The sequence below is a fragment of the Amblyomma maculatum genome, chromosome 11, assembly GCF_055883805.1.
Source record: "Amblyomma maculatum isolate TAMU_Amacu chromosome 11, ASM5588380v1, whole genome shotgun sequence".
Lineage (NCBI taxonomy): Eukaryota > Metazoa > Arthropoda > Arachnida > Ixodida > Ixodidae > Amblyomma > Amblyomma maculatum.
The window spans coordinates 59375790-59399767 of NC_139354.1; the positions used below are offsets into that span (position 1 = coordinate 59375790).

General features: G+C 46.3%; 2 protein-coding genes and 1 pseudogene across 2 annotated transcripts; 1 reads left to right on the forward strand and 2 right to left on the reverse strand.

The window, feature by feature from the left end:
- The first annotated feature begins 15509 nt into the window (after nt 1–15509).
- On the forward strand, nt 15510–18232 carry LOC146173906 (uncharacterized). The gene is made up of 6 exons (XM_084585295.1): nt 15510–15564; nt 16096–16348; nt 16592–16763; nt 17114–17207; nt 17443–17678; nt 18179–18232. The coding sequence occupies exons 1-6, from the start codon at nt 15528–15530 to the stop codon at nt 18230–18232; spliced, it is 846 nt and encodes a 281-aa protein (XP_084441421.1). The 5' UTR covers nt 15510–15527.
- A 632-nt stretch (nt 18233–18864) lies between these two features.
- LOC146173907 (uncharacterized) lies at nt 18865–19921 on the reverse strand (annotated as a pseudogene).
- A 544-nt stretch (nt 19922–20465) lies between these two features.
- Nucleotides 20466–23294, reverse strand: LOC146173908 (uncharacterized). The gene is made up of 4 exons (XM_084585296.1): nt 23256–23294; nt 21103–21379; nt 20903–21016; nt 20466–20485 (listed from the first exon to the last, which is right to left on the reverse strand). The coding sequence occupies exons 1-4, from the start codon at nt 23292–23294 to the stop codon at nt 20466–20468; spliced, it is 450 nt and encodes a 149-aa protein (XP_084441422.1).
- Nucleotides 23295–23978: the final 684 nt, after the last annotated feature.

Consider the following 23978-nt stretch of genomic DNA (forward strand, 5'->3'; position numbering starts at 1 on the left):
TTTTTTGTTGAGCCGCCTCTCAGTGAGCGGTCAGGCACCGTGAGTGGCGGTTCGTTTGGAAAGCCACTCGTTCAGTGAGCCGTCAGGAACCATGAGCGGCGTATAGAAGGAGGGCAGACACCAAGACGGAATGCGAATAATACCCAGCTGTCCTTACGTTTGACGATGTAACAAAATGGCGTTCAGTCTCCCCCGCGCGCGCCCAGACCCGAACCTCGCCTTCCTTCTCGTCGTTCTGCTTGCAGATTCTTATGCGAATCTGCAACACGCTCCGCGTCCTTAGGTAAGCAATGCCTTGAACCTAGAACAGTATATCAGCAATGGTCTCTGTTGGCCATCATTATGCAGTGGGAGCTGACACCTCGCTCGTGAAGCCCGTCTGTGATGACAGTATATATACTCCACAAAGACTGACTTCTAACATCCGCAACAGGACACCAACGGTGAAGAACAAGATGGAATAGTAGGACGTGGCAGAACAGACTCGAATCACACACCAGGCTTAAACAATGTCAAAGTTCTTTTGAGCATACTTCTGCTATACGCTTTGCAACACACTGTACTGATTCGTCGGCTGACTGACCACAGTACACAACACTACGTCAGTCCCTTGGTTCGTGTAGGGGTAAAGTATGTACTATGCCACCCTCAGTTGCTGGAAGTTCATAGCACAGCGCGACGTTTCATACGCACATCCTTGACGTCAGCGCTGGCACAACTCACACACAAACCCACACACACTCTCTAGCACAGCACACCACAACACTGACACAACTCTTGGTTTCTACCGTGTTCTTTTCCTGCGCACTTGCCTTTCTTTCTTCCCGTGAAACCCTTTCCGCGACTTTACCAGGCTGTTCGATGATTCGTTGCCTTTCTTTCTCTTTGCACTCTGCATAAGTGCTTGCGGCATTGCCCGACCTCGTTCTTTCGTTTGTGCAATAACAATGGTGACAAAAGTTTTGTTTGCCCCCTCGGCCTCTTTCGCAAACTCTACAGAAGTCGGCGTGTCCGATAGAATCATTAACAAGGCGTCTTTTTCCACACATTATTTTCAGGAGTTTCACTTGTGAGCTCTTCGAGCTAGGCTTTCTGCGGCTGGCTTTCTTTGTCTTGCGCAGAGTCATTGAATGCACGTAAATCTTTACCTATTCCTTGCTTTTGGATTGCTGTCGTTGGTCGCTCCAAGGGTATAACATCAGATACACGATTAACATGTTGCCCTCCTTCAAAGTCTTCTTTCGATGGCGGTCCGAAAATAATCTCGCTTGAGCACGCAACAGAAGCGTCAACCCGCCGTTTCAACGCGTGTAACGTGCTCAATGTTTTCTTTAGTGTAGGAGAGCCCCGTCTGGGTAGGTTCGAAATTGTAATAGGTGGTGGTGGTGGTGGTGGTGACTATGGTTTATTTTTGGGAAGGAGTACTGGTCACGTCTTATGTTAGCCATCTTTGTGGCATCACTCTTGGTGACCAGGGGGAAGGGGAAGTTGGGATTAGGGGAAGGTTGGGGAGGGGAAGGTTGCTGACGCCGCATATGTCGCCGCCATTTCCGCACGAAGCACTATAGGCCCATGCAGGCATACAGAACAGAGCTGAGGCCAGACTCCTCCAGATAAATCAGGAGGAGCCGGTGAGCAGAAAGTTGGTTCCGAGCTGGGAAGAGCAATTGCCCTTCCGTATCAGCTGGGAGACCAAGATTCCGATAGCCATTCAAAAGTTTCTGGCGATGGCCATCGGAGGTTGGACACACGAGGAGCAAGTGTCCCAGTGTGCCAGTATTGCCGCAAGAGGGACAGGCTGGGCTGGGAGCTAGGCCACAGGCATACATGCGGAACGGAGTCCACGTGCAGCCTATTCGAAGTCGTAGGAGGAGGGATTTGTCCTTCCGTGCAAGTTTGTCAGAGAGCCGTTGGAGATGTTCACCAGCGGCAATACGACGGTCAGGATGGAAAAACCTTATCGACCTTCTCAAGAGGGGTCTTGAAAAGTCAAAAGGGTTGACAGCCTCAGTGACTGGGGCGCCGTTGCCGTGCGCCGCTTTGGCCAAGGCATCCGCCTCTTCATTGCCCTGGACTACAGTATGTCCTGGAACCCAGTGTAGGGCCAGTTGATACCCCGAGTCCTGAAGGGCTAGGAGACGGGCTCGGAGAATGTTCACCGAGAGGTTGGTGCCGTGGTAGATAGTCAGGAGCTGCAGAGCAGATCTGGAGTCGCACAGAACATTCACAGGTCCAGGAGGGACACTGGAAGCGATGAACTGTGCGGCTAGGTGTAGACCGGCCAGCTCAGCAGCTGTTGAACTGGCAGGGAATGACAGGCGGCAGGACCTAGACTGGTCTAGCTGCGGTGCTGTCATAGCAGCAGCTGCTTGGAAGGTAGCGGGTCGAACCGAGCCATCCGTAAAGAAGAGTGTAGATCCTCTACACTCCTCAAGGAGGGCTGCAGTTGTCTGCTGGAAGGCAGCTGCAGGGGTGTGACGTTTGGTGTGACCATCCGTATACAAAAAGACAGGAATTGGGGGTCGATTGGGTGGAGGGGGTAGGACTGAGAAACCTGGGACAGGACCGATGATTTCTCTGTACACTGTATACAGCTTACCCATACGAGAATGGGATTTGCTGTGCAGCCGTGCTAGGAGTGAGGCACCATCTGGAGCATGGCTGAGACGATCAATGTGGGTCAGTCCCCTCTGGTCGAGGAGAAGATCCAGAGGGTAGATACCAGCTTCCGCAAGGGTAGCGGGGATCTGTGAGGATTGAGGGACTCCGAGTAATCTTCTAATCCAACACCTTCGAATCGTGTCGAGACGAATGACTCGAGTCGACCGAAGGGAGGCGAAGGGAAGGGCATATAGGATGACCAATGTCGCCGCTGCCTCAAAGAGCTTAATTGCCCAAGTGGAAGAGCAACCATTGCCATTTGCAAGGAGACGCTGGACTGCTCTTCCCACACGATCAAGATGGGGAATGAGGGCTTTGTCAGCTGGGATCCAGGTGAGACGGTCGTCAATTGTAAGACCTAGGTATCTCACCTGGCGTTTCCATGAAAGAGGGGTTCCTTCGATATGCAAAGTTGCAAGACGGCGGAAACTCCGTGCTCCTCTGGGATGGTAGACGAGGGCCTCTGACTTAGTAGCCGAGAGGGTCAATCCCTTAGATGATAGGAAGTACTAGACGCCGTCCAGTGCCTGTTGCATAGCCTTCCTAGCGGAGACAATACGTCTCTTCGGAGCTCGGATCCAGAGGGCTATGTCATCTGCATAGATGGAGCAGGAAACTTTGTGGATTCTGATCTGCTGAACGAAGTTCGGTAGGCCAGCTAGGACGAGGTTGAACAGCCAAGGCCTGAGGACTGATCCTTGGGGAACCCCAGATGTAACAGGACGAGGAGAGCTAAGTGTTTGCCCAACTCGAACTTGGAAGGTACGATTGGAGAGGAATGCCGAGACAAAGCGACGCAGTTTCCCAGTCACTCCAAGGGCATCCAGAGCCTGCTCAATGATGGTATGGGGCAGGTTGTCAAAAGCGGACTGGACATCCAGAAGAACCAGGAAGACATCACCTGCATATTTGGCTTCCTCAAGGGTGGAGACCACATCCGCTATAGAGTCTGCAGTACAGCAGTGCTTCCGAAATCCTGTCTGCATCTCTGGAAGGAAGTTGGTTGCTCTGGCGATCCATGTGAGTCGTTCCAGGGCGATGAACTCCATGGTCTTGCAGGCTGCAGATGTGAGAGATAAAGGACGGTAGGAGGATTGTTGTTTAGCCGGCTTACGGAGCTTAAGGATGAGAATAACGATGGCATTTCTCCAGTTTTCCGGTAGTATGCTTCTGTCCCATGTGTCGTTGAAGACTGCGAGAAGGCGCTTCATCTCTGGGGCATCCAGATTACGGAGCATCTGGAGTGTAAGTCCGTCAGCGCCAGGAGCTGATTTCTTCTTCGAGCGGTTGAGGGCACGGTGAAGCTCATGAGGGGCAATGGGTTCATTGCAGAGGGCAGAGATGGTCTGTGCCAAAGCTGCTGGTGGCGAAGGGGTAGACAGAAGGGGCGAAGGGGGATTCGCCACTGGAAGTCCAGCGGATGGAGGGGGCGTGACTGACTTGGAAAGGAAGTCGGCAAGTTGCTCTGCCAAGTCTTGAAAGGAAATGCCTCTTGCGATGGCTGCTCCCAGGACAGGTTGTCGATTGGAGGCAACCTGCAAAAGGGATTTGAGGATGCGCCAGGCAGCAGAGGACTGTCTGGCTGACTGTAAGGACCGGCAAATGCTGGCCCAGCTTTCCCGGGAACGACATTGGCCTGACGACGGCAGCAAGCATCGATCCTGCGGAAGGCCTTCCAATGTTCGGGATGGTGGGTGCGCTCGGCCACTCGCTCAGCCCTTCGTCTGGAGGCCCTAAGTCCGAGTAGACGTAGGTCCGGGACTGGTGCATGTAGTTGGACTGCGCAGGTGATTGTGGAGTTCTTGGCGCAACGTCCAAGAAAATCCAGGAAGTCGCCTGCAAGTGGGATGTCTTTCACTCGTTCTCTGAACTCGGCCCATTTGGTAATGGGGTAGAGCTTCTCCCTCCTTCTACCCCTCACAGAGGGGTTAAGGAAGATGGGAAAATGATCCGAGCCCAAAGAGTCAGGTGCTCTGGCCCACGAATAGTGGCAGGCATCAGAGATGAGAGCCAGGTCGATGAAAGAAGATCGTCCTGGCCGAATGAAGGTTGGGGAGGTAGGCTGTAGGAAACGAAGGCCTGCCGCGTTGATGGCGTCCAAGAGCTTTTTGCCTCGGATGGTGCTAGACTGGTTACCCCATGCCCTGTGGTGGGAGTTGAAATCCCTGCAGATAAGGACATCCTTACCTACACGGGAATGAAGGGCAATGAGGCAGGAGGGGTCCCAAGGAACTCCTGGAGGGACATATACTGAAGCAACTGTAGTGTCTGTGTCACCCATACGGATGCGCACGGCACAGATCTCCAGTTGTCCTAGGTCAGGTTGGGCAACATCCATCAGTGTGTGGGGTATGTCACTCCTCACATAGATGGCTGTGCGTGGCCTGTGTTGTGGATGCGCATGATCCAGGCAGGGGGCATCATTGCAGTCCTGGTTGGAGCAGCATGAGCGGCCAGAGTACCCGGTGAATCCTGGTAGTCGGAGGTTCTCCGCTGGGACTCGGGTCTCCTGTAAAGCAAAGACATCAAATTCCAGAGATTTCTGGAGGATTAGATCTTTAAGGTCCGCGTGTCGTACTCGCAGGGAGTTGGTATTCCACTGCAAGACACGCGGTCTCCTAGGAACAGGGTTGCGTCTGTTCCTACGTCTGGCCATGATGGCGAGTGGTAGAGCTCCCAGTAATGAGAGCAGCAGCTTCTCCCAATCGGCGAGCGCCAGAGTTGGGTGGGAGCTGGGTCATGAGCGCTTGGACAGCAAGTCGTAGCGCTTCGGTTATCCAAGTGAGTGTGGCTTGGATATCCACCGCCACAGGTTGCTGAGGGGGCTCCCGAGCTGGTTCGCTGGGGTGCTTGGGACTCCGCGATTGGAGGGCCTTTGAGTAGGATTCGAACTGGGTAGACCCAGACCCAGTGGGCTGAAGAGGGCGGAGCTCGTTGAGCACTTGCCGCCGATCTTCAGGTGTTGATGTCTTGCGGACAGCCGTGGTTAGCTGCTCTTGGTGTCGCCACTTGGGACACGAGGGATCAGCAGTCCGGTGCCGACCTCCGCAATGAAAACACTTGGGAGTGCTAGAAGTGCACTTCCGAGTGTGGTGTGATCCGCCGCAGATGGAGCAGCGATCAGGCCTGGTGCAAGCGGCGGAGACATGAGTAAAGGCTCCGCAGCGGGTGCACTGGAGGGGACGAGCTTTCAGTGGTCGAACAGCAAACTTCATCCCATTGATGTAGACATGGTCAGGTGGAGGGGCAGCGAAGCGGATGGAGACAGGGTGGCCTCGACGACGGACGCCGAGTATCTCAACATCAGCCTCAATGCCCTCGGCAATGTCCTGTTCCCGGACCTCGCGATCGACGCCGAAGATAGTGCCCACATGGAAGTCCATGCGGGAAGCCTCGAACGAGCGAACGGGAATATCGAGGAGGGACTTGAGGGTCAGGAGGTGATCGCGGGCTTCTTGGGATGACACATCAGCAGCCACGATGTTTCGTTTCCGGTTGAGCCGGACCTCAATGACCCCTGGCTGGCCATACAGGTAGGCACTCATGTGTTCCTTGATGGTAGCCCTGAAAGAAGTGTTCTTCTCTCGAGGGGTGAACAGCACCGTGGACACACGAGTCACCTTGGGGCGGTTGACTCGGCGTGTGACCGTAGTCCAACCACCGGTATCCCGATCGTGATCAGGAGCCGGATGGTTGGAGCGGGAAGGCTGTTGTGCCGTGGTGGAGTTGTTAGCCTGGTCCTGAGTTAAATCAGAGGAGGTAAACCAGGGAACCTCCGGAGGCGAACCGGAGAATGGTAGGGCAGCGGTCTTGTCAGAATCTTGATGTTCAGGATCCTCGGCTAAGGCTGCAAAGGAGTTATGCAGAGTTACTTCACCTTGGGAAGTGAGCTTTTGCGAGGGTCCGGAGGAACGAGGCTTGCGGAGGCGGTTCGCAATTGCGAGCACATCGTCCAGTGCCTTGAGCTGGGAGGCAAGGTCTTCTTTTCCAGCTGGAAAGAAGGTAGTAGATGTTTCTTCAAAAGGTCAATCCCACAGTACGGCAGCCACTCCTTCATGACTGCTGACCTTGCTCTGGGCCCACTTAGCATCATCACTCTTATAAGCCATTCTCCGCGATGTTTAGCTGTACTGGGCTTTCAAAGCTGGCTCGGGAAAAGGAAAGTCAGGCATTGGTGTCACCGCGGTGGAACTTTCGGCTTGTGTATAGGCACAATGTGAAAATCGGCGGCTGAGTCTATAGGTGATTCGGCGAACAGCGAATCAAGTGTGAAGGGCTTCTGCCGACTGCAGCTAGAAGAAGCTGGGTTTTCTGAAATCGTGTGGAAAGATTAGAAGTCTTTCTTCGCGCCATTACATAAATTCTCATTATGCCGCGTCACCCTTTTGAAACTTTCCTTGCAGCTTTCTGCATGTCCAGATAATGATTTCTTAATGAAAGCTCTGTTTTCCCACCGTGAGCTGCACTTTTCTCTTACTTTCGATCCCACTGCTGCTTTCGTATAGGATGCGGCTGCTGCAGGAAGATCCACCGGTGTCTTCATGAAACAAAGACTGCGCAACAGGCGCCTGAAGGGCCTTGATGGGGTGGCTGAGGAGATTCATTGTCCGTGTGACAGCCTCCTCGTACTCTTCTTCCTCGTAGATGTCGACTTCATAGGCATGCATTTTCTCGTTAAGTACACGTAGGCCGTCATTACATGTTCCCAGCCTCGCCTGCAGAATCTTTAACTGAAGAATATCTACTCCATTCGAATTCAAAAGTTCGCTTGCCTCAAGTAATAGCCGGGTAAGAAAAGCTCGTTGGCTATCGCGTTTCCTTCTGATGCGGTCTATCATGGCTCGATGCCGTACTCTTTGCTCTGTCCGGTAGGGTTCGATGGCGGAGTTCCTTGTATCTTCCAGGAGGATTGTTGGCGTTCCTTTCTCACACTCCAGGAAGGATAATTGGAGGAGCTCACATTACCTCCCGGTTTTCGGCACCTTAAAACTATAGAAGGTGGGAAGGCACCAGGACGCCTCTGAATGCGTTTAATACCCGGCTCTCCTTACGTTTGTCGACGTGGCAACATGGCGCACAGTCTCTCCCGCGCGCGCCTAGTCCAAATCCTCGTCTTCCTTCTTCTCGTGGTTATGCTTCCAGATTCGTATGCGAATCTGCAACGCGGTGGTTCTTTTGGAGAGCCGTCAGGAACTGTTCTGCCAGAGTCGGGACTTCTGATTGCTGCGACTTTAGCACCATCTATTATCAGTACGAGAAAGCAACTTTAGTGGGCAGGCATGGGTGGATCGAGCCGGCCTACGAAGAAAAGAAAAAAATCTGCCATCTGCACAATCCTCCGCACGCCGTCGGTCGGAGCGCGGTCGGCTGCTTCGCCGCCGTCTCCAGGCTCCGCACCAGCGACTTGGTAGCCGCAGTGCTGCGCATGCTTCGGGTGGTCGCCGCCGGTTATGTGTGTCGTTTTTGTTTTGCTTTCCATACTTGCTATGCGTAGTTTTCTCAAAATGCATTACTATAAGGCGGATGTCGAATGCATAGCCCTTTCCGAAAAAAAAAATACGGTCTTGGTGCACTCACTGTTGCGCGTCCGTCGTGTGCTCTAAAGGGGTAACAGATGCCTTGAAAAATTCCAACCCTACCTCACAGCATGAATGGCGAGCGATGTGGCATGAAGTAAATACAAAACGAATGAATGAAATGCGGTCCGCATGTGTTTGTCGCGGCGAAAACAAGTAGGTCAACAAGTTTGACTTAGGGGACCGGAGAAACGTTTTTTGCCAGGTGGAGAGGCAGCAACGGGAGAAACCGGAGGGGTGAGAGCCGTGAATATAGTGAAGCCGTGGGCATTGAGAAAAACTGCCGTAAGGCTGAACAACATGGTTATAAGAATATGCGAAAAATAGATCAGCTAGAGAAAGCAAAATTAGGAGGGGGGTGGGAAAGCGCAATTTAGAAAAGAGAAAAAAGACTAACGCGGACTCTAGCTACAAAGCTAACGCTGCATTGAAACAATTATACATTTATGTCATGCTTCAGGCTCCTCCTGAATATATGAGGGACTTCGAATCAGTTAATCTGCTTCTATATATTTATTTTTCACTACTTATATGTCTATATCGTCCATATTTATTTTTATTAACAGTCAGTCCACATGACATTTTAGGCGATATTTATAGATTGATGGCCCCAAGTATGTACTAGGGATAAATCTTCGTGTGGTGAATGATAGTCAGAGTTATTCAGATAGTTTTGAAACAATAGGCTAAATCAACCAAATATCTGCTTGGGGGATGGGGTCACCTCCTGTAAATATAGTGGAGGTAGAGAGAATCGCATCTAAAAACACCGATGTTGCTGTTTACTGGGATTTTGTAGTCATCATAAAGGGAGGTAGAATGGAGATACAAATATTTACGCGCTTTCGTCATTTTCGAAAGGTCGAAAGGCACGGATCAGTGAACGAGAGAGAGCGAGAGACAGAGCCGTCTTTCTCTCTCTCTCTATCTCTCCAAAAGACCACTGCTCGCTCCTGAGCAAAACAGTTATAAGTGAGCCGGTGAGCCGTTCGAATAAGCCGGCTAAATTCAGGGAGCCGAGCCGTTCTGAGCCGCTCACTGAAGTGAGCCGCTTTGCCTATCTCTTAGTCTACTTGCCGCAGCGGACACTATATACTGCAGAAATAACCTGACTCTGTAGCTTATTCTGAAGTTCATTATTAACTTTTAATGACCGCTTCGGCGTGGTTGGTCCGGAAGGAGATTTCCAATAAGGAAATAATTACTCGTTGAAATACACCGAAGCAGACATAGTCTACAAAGGAAAGCTACACAGGTTTCTCCGAAACTGGCTAGTAACAAAAAATTTGTCTTGGTCCGGGGATCAAACCCAGGACCGCCATCTTTCCGGGGCAGATGCTTTAGTCTGAGCTAACCAGGGCTTTTGTCTTTATTAAATGCTAACCAGGGCGGTAAGATTATCATATGGTACGGCGAGAGCTAATTGATCAATAACTAGAAGTGGAAACGGCGTTGATAGGCCACGGGGGATTTTGAAGCCATGAACAAAGCCTGCCGTATCCGTTTTTTTTAATTAAAGAAAAACGTAGTTTCTGAAGACTGGTAGTGCGACGAAATACAACAGTTTTTTACGGACGAAAAGGTAACTGAGCTAGCGCGAGATATGCGCTGGAGGCTCGGTACTGAAGCGAAGTCCGGTGATGAAGTCGAATTGTTGCAACGGCGCCAAATTCAAACGGGCTGCTCTAGCGTGACGTCTCGTTCCTTTTTTTGATTCGCTTCATCGTTCTTAAAACAATGACCTTGACGATGACCTTGACGGTGATACAAAGCAATGCACATGGCCTGGTGCAATATAGCTTGAAGTTCAAAGTACCGTTGCTACTTGTCACGCGATAATTGGACTTCGCTTCCATGGCTATCTGCTTCTGCACATTTTGCGGTTAGTTTCGGTTTCGCACAGAATGAAAAACGAATTTTTTCGCGCTGTAGTGTTTTTTTGTTTCTTTTAAAAAACTAATAAGGCATTGTCTTCGGCATAGCATAAAACTTGCCATTAGGACTAACCGCCCAACTAAGCATGAGATTAAAAAATGAAATTTAAATGTTGCTAATTTTCTGGGCAATTTCATGAGTGTTGTCGCTTTTTGTGCCCGCCGGGGAGGGTGGCTCGCACACTCGAATGTGTTTCGAACTTAATATATATATATATATATATATATATATATATATATATATATATATATATATATAAATTTGTATAATTGTAAATTTTGTTAATTGGCCAGCAAGGCAGTAAAAAGATTCAAAAGTTGTTCATCACTACAATTTTCGATTGAATATGAAGGGATCAGCCGTTTACAATAGGTCGTGAGGTAGAGAACGCGAATGCGCATAGAAGTAATAACAAAAGAGCTGGAATACATTTGTGAAGTATGTGATCGTGGTGTTGTTCTTGATGCAAATTTTTGCGCACTGAAAGATTGGTAATTTACTAGTTTTCAGCAAGAGATGCACAAAGCGTGTCTAAGCAGGCCAGTTGCATGTCGTAGAACAGTGTAAGCTGAAAAATTGGCTGAGCAAGAGTTGAGAATCGTTCAGAAGCTGGCGGAAAATATTGTGAGAGTTATTGTACCGCTATCAAACAAAGAGATCAATCTATCGTACAGAACAAATATGGGTTGTTAATCTAGTGAAGAAATCAAGAAACAAATTAGGCATGTCTAGAATGTCCAATACATAGAGTAGCTAGCCAATTATAATTTAGGGTATCAGTGCGGGCATTATTACATAAAGGGGCTATGAAAGTTTTGGTTTATATATTCCTAATCAATCCTTCCTCATGCAAGGCATAATGCTTAAAAAATTATGATTACTCTGCACTCTGCGTAATAATTGAATTTTCTCTCCCGTCTTGTCATAAAATGTGCTAACCATTGAAGTTTTAAAAGCGAATTATTTCTTGAACCCGTACCTTCCTTTCGCAATCTAACAATGCGTATAATGCGTCCAATATTTCATCGAATAAACGCGTTTACAAATATTTGCGATGAAACGTTTACACAATGATTGTAAGCATGCGCAGAATGATCTTGAATTTCACGTCGGAACATTCTCCACGTTTATGAAAATCATGTTTTTAAACACTGTAATTGAACCTTACGTTTAACAGTCATGATAGACAGAAAGATATGAAAGTCGGCTTTTAGTTATCTATATACGACAATATTTTCCCTTCTGCTGTTATTTCTTTATGCAGGATCACCAAGGAGTTATGGGGCTGGCCGACGTTGAATATTTCTTTGGTCACTTCTTGACAATCTTGATCATCTGTCTCGTCGAGTGCGGTGGTATGATGGCTCCCCTGTACTACTACAGCAACGCGGACTCTTTCCCTTGGGCCCATAACATGGATCCCAGCCTGGTCGCCTTCTCCTTCCTATTGTTTGCAGTCGGCTTCTCGCTGCAAATCATCATGCTTACGTGGATCTTTCCCAAAGGTGAGCACTTTTAGAACTGATGGGCAGTATAAATAAAAGCCATTTGAGGATGCATTCTGTGACGTTCTAAAGAATGGTAACAGCCGCTGTGTATTACTTGGAATTCCATTTCGAGACAGCTTCACAGTTTCCTCGTTGAAATATTGTGCATGTGGAAAAGTGTGGTTCCATATCCTGAAACTGTTTCAAACGCGCTGAAATAAGACCGTTGCTTTAGCCTGGAAATGAAGTCCACCAAGATTTTCGAAATACCTGGCACAACACAGAATTTACACTGCTATTTTAGTGTGCCTACTCCCCAGCCCTTTTGTCTATTCAGCTTTTTATAGAGATAAATAAGGGTAAAACGGATGCCTCTAATTTGCATTGTCTTTAGGGTCTTACCTAATATTACCTATCGTTCAAGCAACGGAATCGTTCTCAGATGGGAGCAAAAACCCTGCACAACTGTCGGTTTTACTTTTCCTAGTGCAACTGTTATTTTTCTAGATCAAGTATGGAACTTGGACGTGATATCGAAATTGTCAATTGGTAATTTTCACTGGTACATTCCGACGCTCTTGTGCTTTGGAGCGAAATTTGGCGACGAAATTTATAAAGGAGACAACGAATTTACAGTTTTGGCAAGGCTCACCTGCGTCGTTTGCAGATTCAATAGACTTAAATACTCACGAATGTCCTTATGCGATATTTCACACTGCTTCGAAGAATTCCGCGGGATATCTGGAGATTGCGACATCAACTGCAGACGCCATCGGCCATGACCGGTTATGATGTGATGAGGATGTCACATTGCAGATGATTGATGAAAATTGCATAACGTCGTTCATATATAACCGTTTTTTGTCGACATCTCGTAGTCACCCTGAAATTCGGCGTCACTTTGTAGCAGTAGTTGATACATGTATACATCATCCCAATGCAGAATTTAAGCATCAATTGAAAAGTTGCAGACTGGTAATGCTCTAGAAAAGAAAAGAAACTTCACTGCCTTACGAGGGAAATAGTGACCACGGTCGTTTGGGATTTCTGGAACAAGATTGGGGAGATGCTGATTATCTTCATTTTAAAATTCCTTGTATGCAACACGTTTGGCTCGAATGCAGGGAAACTAGCGAACGAAGTTACCAGGAACGACGCAGGAGTATGTTTGGTAACACTGCTGCACTCCGTAGGTAGAATTGTGCAGTGGGAACACTGCACAAGCATGTTCTCCATTGGCATCTCATCGACCTGTTTTTCAATTCAAGAAAATATATGAAGATTCACTCTAACCAAAGCGAAAACCATGTCAAGATGAGAAAACAAATTTATCTAGTGAAAAACAACTCGCAATGTCGACAGTGAGCCGGGGCTTTGCGACAACCTTGTTTACAAAGAGGATAATTTCTAGGCCAGATATGCTCTGGAATAACTCTTTTTTGCAATGCGGATAAAAGCACCCTCAAGTGGTCTGTGGACCACTTTTCGTAATATTTTGCAGAGAAGGACCATTATTTGATCTTTGTGTACAGAAATGTGTGCTTAGTATACAAGAGCGCGCTTGAACCAACATGACTCAACATTGCTTGCTATCCATAAAAAACGATCTGACTCATGACACGTGCGTTGCCTGTCAAACGACGTAGTATCACATTGTCAGCGCGAATTAGTGACTTTACGTTACTACATGCCATATCAACATTTCAGTCATGTGTCGTCCTTATATTCCCCATGCATCTACCATATTCATCTCTTGTATATGCAAGTGACTTGGACCCTTTTCGTTAAACCAGATTTTGTTGTCACCCCAAAATGCAGGGTTTTCCGTTGAATGGCAGTAAATGCTATTTAGATAATATCAAAGTACTGAAACTAGAGTGGCATCAGATCTTGGTTACCTGAACTAAGGCTGTTTAAAAATGTCTATCACATTTCTCAACAAACTAATTTATTGCATGCGAGAAATATAGGACCCAGGTAGAATCGTAGTTTACGGGTAGCGTGGTGTCGGGGTGGGAACAGCAATGGCTCGAACGATGTGAGACGTAGTTGGCAAGAACAAAGGAAAAGAGCTTTACACAGGTATTTACAGCATAAACAAAGAACTTGGAGAGCAAGACACTGGCCTGCCTCCGTTGAGAGCCTCTCGAGCAATCTCTCTCGTCCCTTCACAACATATTCGTGTCCGAAAACGCTCTCACGTCTTCCTCTCGTCCGGCCCCGTCCACACAGTCACAGATCACTGTCAGGCAGCAGGCGTTCGAGATTCAGCTGCAGGTCCCAAGGTCACAGAAACGGGGCCACAAGTCCTGGGATCCATCTCGAAGCTGATTCCAACGAGCGTCTGATGGTCGGCCGCACATCCCGGCCTTCGAATACTGCAGCGACACGCTGGTTCCTTCTCTCCCGCATGCCGAGGTCGCGTTCCTCCCGAAACGGCAAACGCAGGGGGAGTAGAGCAACGTTCATCCCGCGACATGGTGGCGCCACACAACCCGGTGACACGGTAAAGCTTGACCGGCCTGGCACAGCAGTAGGCAGTTTTCCCATACCAGAAAGCTGCGTACCCGATTCGCTCGCCTTGACTATGCGGACCATATTCTGGGGCTTGATGGCTGGGTCTCCAGCTGCTCGTCTTTTATATTTTTCCTGGCAATCGTTGCATCCGGTCCCCTGCATCCCCACGCTATACGTTACAGGTTGTTTGCTGATTCACAGAATTCACATCCATAACTGTTGATGCTGAGCCGGATCCAGGGGAGTAAGTGCCGTGAATGGTACGGTTGGCTTGGACTTTTCGTGCGAAGAATGTTTCTTCTCTGGATTGTTTTGGATGAAGATTTTCAAACAATTGTAATGCAGGAGGATGCCTGTACATTTATTGGGTACGTCCTTTGTTCCTTCAAATGCACATGCTGTGATACCTAGGTAGCGTTTCCTGGGCTGAAGCATTGGTGGCCTCGTTTCTATTTAGACGGGCGCGTCTCGGTGTACATAAGAAGTATACGATTGGTACGTGGCATGCTGTGAGCGGCACCACATTTGAACTCTTTGCCGGAAATTGTTCCTTTCGGTACTTGCTTCATGCAGATTGAATCAGTGAGTATAATGGCACATTGTTTGCACTTCGAGGTGCTAAGATGATTGCAGTGTCATCTGCGGGATCAGTTGCTGGTGTGTTTTCTCTAAAGGTAAAATTCATTACGTTTATGGAGTCAGCCTCTTTTCCGGGGTATCTTGCATTATCAGTTTATCTACAGCTCGGATTTCTTTGTATGCCTTGCTAAGTACCCGAACTTTTACCTGGGGCCGGTGTAGAGGCATGTTGGGCATATATTGCATGAGACAAGGGCTGCAGTGACGTATGAGCAAATGTATTTAGGGAAGCATGGTTTCAGCATTTTGCTCCTAAGACTTCTCCGTATGTAAATGCCTTGAGAGTTAGATGTCCTATTTCAGTTAGTTAACGCGCTTCAATTGAGGTACTTTAGGAGTCTCGGCAATGTCCCTACACTTGTTAAGTATTCTCAGTTTGTGGAAACGCGGTATTGGTTGTTTTGTGGCTCGTTCAGTTATTGGGCGTGAGGACATACCGTGGCGCCACCTCTCGGCAGCGCTCGGGTGACGTACTAAGTGGGATTGCCGCGGGGAGCTGCCGCAGTGCGAGGCTTTTTCAGCGGGCTTGATGACGCTATATTTATACATTTATTCATTGCACACTTCAGATTGGGCCTGTTTAGCTTACTTGAGGTAACAGGCTTCCTTATTTAGCAACAAATACCGCACCGAATCAGTAAGTTGTTGATACCCAACGAGTTTTAGCTACCGACGACGACGGCGTGCGCCGACCAGCGCTGTTTGCGTCGTTATGGAGAGCACGGAAGCCGGCACATCGCCAGTCAGAGGTAAGCGATCATTGATACTCTAAATTAAAGACACCTCTGTCACGACTGCTCAATCTCGTGACTGTAATTGTAGCGGAGCCGTTGTGTGCTGCGCGGGCGGCGTCGTTCGGCTGCTCCCTTCAGCTTGTTAGAGTAGTCAAAGTGAGCGCTAAGCATGACGCAGAGAAGTCCTTAAATGCAAATGTGCGGAGGTGCTCTTCAGGCAACGAATTTTTGCGCGCTGAATACGCTCATTCCTCGGGCTTCGTGTGGATGTTTACCCGACCATAGAGTAGACCTTTACTAGAGCAAACCAAAACATTCAATGTTCCAGCTCGTTTTTTTTTTAAATTCGGGCTTCGTGTGGGTGTTTACCCGACCACAGAGTAGGCCTTTACCTTAACAAACCAAAACATTCAATGTTCTAGCTCGTTTTTTTTTTAATGTTTGAAATACCATCAGCACTGCTGAAGCTCCTTAAAGCGACTCATTTGTGTACCGCACCACGTTATTTTTGTCTGTTACTCTACAGGATCTTTTACTTTGTTTCAGTGAAACTTCCGTTGTCAAGTATTAACGAGTTTATTGAGAAGAAGTTTGAGAACTCCAGGCTTTTAATAGAAGGGGAGGCCGTCTACGAGGCAAATCACGTCGTGGTCTGCAGCGTGAAGATGTACAAAGACAATGAGGTCACATTTGTTGGCCTTGTCCTTCAGACCTCTGCTGTCAACAAAGAACCTCACGAGCTGGAGATCAAAATAAAAGGAAGGACAGTGGCTGCTGCATCTTGCACCTGCAAAGCAGGGTATGAGTCCCAGCAGTGGTTTCAATGAAAGTGATATCACTGTCACAGTTTTTCTTCTGCATACTTATTTAACCATGATGAATATTTTAAAGCAAATACTGTAAAATATCCACTCTGTATCTGCTGCTAATACAAAAGGGAACATTTATAAGATGTTTAGGAAGAATTTTCAGATTTATCTGTATTTGCGTGTCTTACTTCTGAAAATAAAAGTTGTTTACCTTCCTCTTTTTTTTTTTGCAGCCAGCACAAGTGCAAACACATGGTAGCTCTCCTGCTGCACATTCATGATACAGAGACCTTTGACCTCGTGTCATCCACTGATTTACCTCAGCAATGGGGAAAAGACCAGAGGGCTACTGTGAAAGGCAAATATTCCCCGAGAAAGATAGTGGACCTGCCTTGCACCAAAAAGGTAAGGACAAGTCAGTTTTGTGGGGCGGTTAAGGCATCAAAATATTGTCTTAGCCTAGCCCTGGCAATTACTACTGCTATACTTGTACAAGAAATAAACTCCCTTCCCCCCCCCCCCTTTTTTTTCAAAGCTACACTTTTGTTTAGTGCAAGCTTCGGTTTTGTCTAAACATACAAGTTGTAGCAGCAAAACCAAACGCATAGTTTGATCTGACTACTTCTTTTAATTAGGAATGCAAATACAGTTCAGTTTTCATAATCTTGATACGGATTAAAGTGTTTGTATGTAGTGAAGGACTATTTTGGGGGTGTGCTCAGGAAATGTATCTGGTGGAACCTTTCTTGGTTTAGGCTAAAAAAAACATCAAGGTGCCTGAAGGTGATCTGAAGAGGTTGCTCCAAGAATTGCCATACAACAGTGCTGCACTTCGCCACAGCGAGGGCAGTAAGTGGATATGTCCTGCTTCATGAGTTAGTACTTTGACATGAAATGCCAGTTGAACTGTAACAATTAGAAGCTTATTTCTTGCCTCTAACAAGTTTAACAAACTACACTCTCATTGTTTGTGTATGTTATTTGAACCTCTGATTCCCCATACAATAATGATTTTAACCAAAACGAAACTTACACATATTTTTTTTTTGAAATATGCTAAGCTTTTTTATTCCTTTCATTTCAGGGAGTCAGTATGACCATGCAGGCACTGAAATCCACACAGTGTCAGTTAACGGTGCTGACAGCATAGCAAGTACAGCACCACTGCTACCTGCGCAGGATACGTCCTTCACGGTTCAGCTATGTGAGCTTCATGAAGGAATTGCTGCAAGCACAGCAAGCCAAGCAATCCCTGGCATAAAAAAGCCACCTACACTCATGGAAGCTGCCAGGAAGGCTCTCACAGAAGGAGCAGTTTCAGTAGATGATATTTACTGCTACCTCCAGCAAGCATACACAAACTCAGAAATTGACTTAATACATAAGTTAACAAAAACCCAAGCAAATTGTCAAGATTGGCTGATCTACAGAAAAGGAATGGTAACAGCATCAATAGCATACTCTGTATACACACGAGTCAACACAATCAGGACACAGGATGGGCCCACATGATGTGCGAGCTCTTCTAAAGGTCGTGCTCAAAGAAAACTCTGTGCAGACCACTGCTATGCTAAGGGGCACGCTACTCGAAGAGACAGCAAAGAAGGCATATTCAAATGGAAGTCTGCACAGAAACTTGAAAGTTGAGCAATGCGGACTTATAATTTTAAGCCAGCACCCATGTATTGGTGCCAGCCCAGATGGGCTAGTGACATGTGACTGCTGCACTCCAAGAGTGCTTGAAGTCAAGTGTCCCATAAGCGTCAAGGCAAAAGAAGTAGTAAATGATGGCTCAAGCTTCTGCTTAAAAAAACAAGCAGGTACTTCTGTCAAGTTCAGGTCCAGATGGGATTGGCGAAGGTCTCAAGTGCTGATGTTTTCGTGTTTCAAGACAGCGAGAACTTCATGTTGTTGCCTGCAAGCTTCAACGAGTCGTTGTTTAATGATGTTGTAGACAGGGCCGTCTACTTCTTCAAATCCTATGTGCTACCCTGCCTTATAAATATGTGAGATAACAGGTGCTCACTGCTGGCAATGAGCAATAAAGAGTCAGTGTTCTCTTTGTGCGTTACAAGCCACTGTTGAGATTGTGGATAAAATGCATGTGCACCTAATGTCCTGTTCTTCCCTGCATATACACTGATGTAGAGGAATGTCCTGAGAGTCTAAATGACCAAAACTTTGCATTTAATCACACAAAGTAAAATCATGAACAATATGAAAATTAGTAAAAGATTACAAAAAAATGCTTCATTTCAGACATATAATACAACACTGTTTCATATACAGAGCAAGTAAAAAAGTGAGGGATATAACGAAACGTTCTCAAAATAAGATGCAAGAAAATATATAAACACAGTGGCACATAATGTCAAGCTTACTTCAGAAAATATTTGAAAAAAAGAAAAGTCCGTTACTGGGTTGAGGCAAACTAATCAGCCCTAGGAAACATCATTTACAGAAAGAACTGCTATAACACATTGCCCATAAACTTTGCTACACTTTTCTAGGACGCCAAAAACTTGTCGTCACTGAATATTGGTTTAGAGAGGTTCACAATTCCAGCAATAACTTGTACAATATCATCAATGTAAGCGAAAAGCTCAGTGGCCAAATTCCCTGTCAAAATCTGAAAGGCTTTCATACGCTGGATTCCACGCTCAACATGAACACGAGCAGCTGCTATGCTTTGATTTTTCTCAGGTTCATGTTTTTCAAGTTGTTTTCTCTTGCGCAGGAACGGAGGACGCACCAGTGTGATGTGATGCTCGAGGCAGAGTTTATCTATCAGGAACCCTTTATCCACCATGACACTATCAATTGACGGCAGCAACCTTTCTAGTATCTTGCTTTCTTTTGCTATGTGGGAATCAGATGCCCGGGCACCATAAGCTTCACTTACAAAACTAATGTGGCCTCCTGGGGTCTCACAGACTAAAATTTTAGCTGTGTACATGCCTTTGTACCAGCTGTACGTCAACAGCTGGGACTCCATATCATTCGGTCTTTGAAGCGGTATCTCTGTGCAATCTAACACAGCCCTTACACTCGAGTATTCCTTGAAGTACACAGTCAAATTATCCACGACAGCTTCCTTACTTGGCCAAAAACTGCATTTTTCATGATTGCAGCCAAGATTACCACACTAGTCTTGAAAATTTCTGATGCTGTGGTGCGATGAATGCCAAAAAGCACACCAAGCAAAGCAAATGACACGTTGTGATGCAGCTTTATCAGGGTTAATAGTACTGCATCCTCATTTGACAAGCAAAAGCTTTTTGAATGCATTAAAATGCGGCTGTCAGTGTAAAGATCACACATATTGTAGAAGAGTTCAAAGCAAGGAAGTCCAGTCAAGACGTTCAAATCTTTTTCTCCTTGAATGTTCGATGTGCTCAGTGGTTGTTTCCGTGTGGGATCAAGCGTGTTCACCTGGACACCAATCTCCTTTCCTATGGCCCGAAGGCCGGTAGGCATATCTGAAGCACATAATACAAACTTATTTTTGAAATCAACAAATCAACAATAGAAAAAAAATAAATGATGCATCTCAGAATGATACCTTTATCGTCATCAGGACTGGTACTGATATCTGCATCACCTCCAGACTCGGACGTACTATTTTCAGTGCTAGGTTCACATGCTGGCAACGTGTCGGGCTTCTCTTTCAGGAAAATTTCACCCAGTGGCTTGTCCTCTCAAAATACAAATGTCTGTATCAGATATAAGTTCATTTTACAAATGACACTACAGCCTGTAAGAACTCTAAAAGAAAGTAATACAGCTGTCAGCCACAACTTTGAATCCAAGTAAATTAAATTTTCCGAAGTAATACAGCTGTCAGCCACAACTTTGCATCCAAGTAAATTAAATTTTCCATCTTTGCTTTGTTTAATCTGCAATATCAACCTTAGTTACTTTCTAAAGAGGTTCTTGACTTGCAAAACATAAAAAAGGCTCGCAGTTGATACTAGGTGGTACATAATGCAGAGCAGAGATATCATTACTAATATTCTGAACAGCAGTTTACATGGTTTTTGCATTTCATTAACCTTAAGACATGACATTCTTGAATAGCTCATTTGTGCATACATTCAAATATTTGTTTTAACAGCCAAGTATGATCTCTTTAATAAAGAATGCACACTGAGGTTAGCCAAGCCATTATAAACTGCACTCATGCACCCTTGTCACGATTTTTTTAATGGGGACAAAATACAAAGCATCGCCCGCATACACGCACACACACGCGCATGCACGCACATATGCATATATACACTAATAAAGCACCGTAGGAGCGCTAAAGAACATATTTGGCGGAAGACACGCGATCGACATGCATTCATTACAATTCCAGAGTAGTCGCAGCGCAATGCACATCTATTCAGCAATAAAATGGACGCAGCAAGAGGAAACATAACTAATTCATACAACATGCAATACTAACTACTCCCCGATGTAATAATATTCTACTCGTGGAGCCCTATTTGCGAAATTGAGACCAGCGGAATCGACGTTACAATGCACGAACACATTAAGCTTACCTCCGTCCTGTACCCGGTTTCGGCAGCGCCGAGCAGACGGCTGGCGATCCAAGGGTCGAAGCGGTAGGTTCTGGGACGGCACTGCTCCGTGAGCAAGCCAGCGTTTCTTCCATCCTGTCAACAGTCACCCTTCGTTAGATCTACAAGTGACGGGCACGCGGACGTAAACAAACGCCGCTGCTCCTTCAGCCGCTACTCACCGAACACTTTAGCGCCAACTCCATAGACAAAATCTTCCTCTCGGAAGTGTTTGCTGCAGACACGCGAATGAGCACTCGCCTTTTTGCCCATTCGCAGCTTGACCAGCCAAGCTTCTCGCAGCTTCTTGTCCTTCGGATAAAAATGAAAGCTCACACCCGGTTCTGCCGCGTACGTCCGGCACTGAGGCACCGAGCAGTAACAAACCACGCCAACGGCTCCAGAAAACTGCTGCAGCTCTAAAGACGACGCACGATAGGCATATCCAATCGCGGGAATCTATTACAGGCAAAAATAGAGCGAATAACGCTACTTTTACCTTTTAAAATAAATGAATTCAAACGATCGTCTGCTCCAGCAGTAGTAAGCGGGTCACGTGATCCCACTTTCTCTTCAGAATCGACGCTAGCGCCATTCGCTCCAGTGGTGGCGCTCGCGCCCAATATCAAACGCAGTTTTCATTGATTTATAGATAAGAGATTTACTGATTAAGTACACCCTTTGTCAAAAGCTGAGAGCCCAGCGGTCTACTCCTGAGTCATAATATGTGGCTCGTAATGCATTCCCAGTTTTCCAAACATGCTGAAGGCGAGATAATTTTTCGTCCTAGCCGCTACTATGTCTAGGACTTCTGATTGGTAAAGAAGACATATTATATGGCGTAAAAGCAAGCTCTCTGGACTATAAACTTTTGAGAAAGGCTGTACTTTAATTTCTGCTTTTTAGATTCTTATTGTGCGGCTTAGTAAAGCCTGTATGATGCCTATAGTATTTTCTTTCATACTGTGTGCTCTGACTTATATGCATCGTACCAAGTGTGCCACTTGGAAATGAGAAACCTGAAGTTTTGAAAGAGTTGCTGAGCTTCAGAAAGTTTTGGAGTCTTTAGGCCAAGATAAAGAAGACAGTTGACATAAGGCATGGAGCTTAGCACGAGAAATGTTTGCTGATCAGTAATTTCACTTTTTGTGAATGTTCCTCGAAAACCAGGATTGAAGTTTTTGCTATTGAGCAGACGAGTCAGCAATTATTTAGGTAACTGTTCGTACATTCAATAGTTCCCGGGATGGCTTAATTTTGTTATCCTGGGTAGCCGCCTCGTATAATGTTACCTCCTTAGCACATAAGGCGTAATGTATGCCTTTCAGTTTATCGAGATTGTGCGAGAATGTCTGCATACCTATATTTAACAAGAGGGGCGGTATATGTGTACCTTGCTGGGAGCGTTTTTCGTTACCTGAAATTTGTAGTGAGGTTTCCAGGAACATGGTGACCCTACAGTTTGTCGTGAATGCAGGCTCCTCACAATTGGTTGATGAAAATTGGGGCACATATGGGACGTTAACGCCCCTTGATGTCTGTTGCAAGAACGTTGCTCTTCTTGTGTTTGTCAAGTTACTTCAATTTTTGGGAATCTTTCAAAAATGAATACGACAAAGCTCTTTTTTTTCCATTGCAAACAGAAAAGAGAAGTAAGCGTGGATAGTACTTGTCATTTGGCCGAATTCAACACAGCTTTCAAAATCTTTAACGCTTAACATTTTCGGTTTATCAAACAAAGGTACAGACTCACAGAACCAAAGCGCTTTAGTTGTTTATTGCCTTTCGCTATGCTCTGATTTAAAACTTATTGGAGCTGCGTCACACAAATACCCTCACTGGCATTGAATATAAAAGCACTTCCTAGCACTTTGTTCGTTAAATTAATCCATTTGAATCTTTAAATGTCAATTGTCAACTTTCTGTTTGCTAAAATACTCGTACAGTTACTTGATTCGCAGCTTTCTATGTAAATTGTCAACTTTTATGCTGGTAAAAATACTCGTAAAGCACTGGTGTTGCCAGTCTGGAGAAAACGTTCGGAGCACTCGCCAATTTCGTATAGTGTTGACTTGCGTTCTTCGTCAGTGGCAAATCAGCGGGACAGCATACGATTTCGGGGTTCACTTATTCTGATTCTTCCACAGTCAACTGGATAGTCTACCTTTCTTGAGACAGGAAAGAGAGGGAAAGGAGCGAGCATATTCGTTGATTTAGAAAGTGTTACAACATAACTAATAAATTATCGCGCAATCATGTTATGGATCGGGCTTTGTGTAGGACACAGGTTCGGTTGTGCCTTGCAAAACCAAAGGTTGTCAAGCATGCATCTTACCCTGCTCCCAATGAGTACATTGGCGTTTGCGTGGTTCATTCCACTTTGGGACTAGACCACCTCACCGATATTTTACAATGAGGAAAAGCACTCATTGCAAATAATATCTAATTTGCATGTCTTACCCTATCACTTTCCCGGAAGCAAGCATATACTGCAGAATACATGATAAAAGCAAAGCTGTAGTTAAGGAATTGTGAGCTATAGAGAATGGTAGGCCCTTTTGCGATGTGGAACGACACGCCACCAATGCCATGTCAGCACGTCGCAGGATTGTGCATTCGTGCATTGCTCCCCTTCAATTTTTACTTCCTTGCAGCTGCGTCAGCAGATTTTTTGCATTTTTAACGCAAAAAATATTTAGGCAGTACATCTCATTTGTTGAAGACTGCACATTTTATTTGCAAGAAAACTCGCCCCAAGCATGGAAGGAAGCCGACAGTGCGTTTTATTCCGCAGCACCACTTGCAGGCGATGAATATCTGTGGAGGTACGCTAGTGCCAAATTTTAGCCTGTCGCGATGGTCTCGCATCAGCGCCAATATCTTTTGAGACGACTGACATGCGCCAGATGATGTACACACCTGCGCGTAATTCTGATTTGCTGCGCTTAAAAGAAAATTTTGTTATCAAAACATCTCAGTTCTCAAATGCGTAGTTATTAATAGCTTCACCCTGCAATTTTTGGTCTTCATTAGCGAGATATAAGTACGAAAAACTCCC

Bases quoted from the DNA above. Each gene is read 5' to 3' on its own strand.
- LOC146173906 (XM_084585295.1), top strand. From the start codon at position 15,528: ATGGAGAGCACGGAAGCCGGCACATCGCCAGTCAGAG. The intron at 16,349-16,591 runs GTATGAGTCCCA...TTTTTTTTGCAG, and splicing joins TCTTGCACCTGCAAAGCAGG to CCAGCACAAGTGCAAACACA. The intron at 16,764-17,113 runs GTAAGGACAAGT...TTCTTGGTTTAG, and splicing joins ACCTGCCTTGCACCAAAAAG to GCTAAAAAAAACATCAAGGT.
- LOC146173908 (XM_084585296.1), bottom strand. From the start codon at position 23,294: ATGAACCACGCAAACGCCAATGTACTCATTGGGAGCAGG. The intron at 21,017-21,102 runs GTGAGTAGCGGC...GACTGTTGACAG, and splicing joins AGTTGGCGCTAAAGTGTTCG to GATGGAAGAAACGCTGGCTT. The intron at 20,486-20,902 runs GTAAGCTTAATG...TCTTTATTAAAG, and splicing joins AAACCGGGTACAGGACGGAG to AGATCATACTTGGCTGTTAA.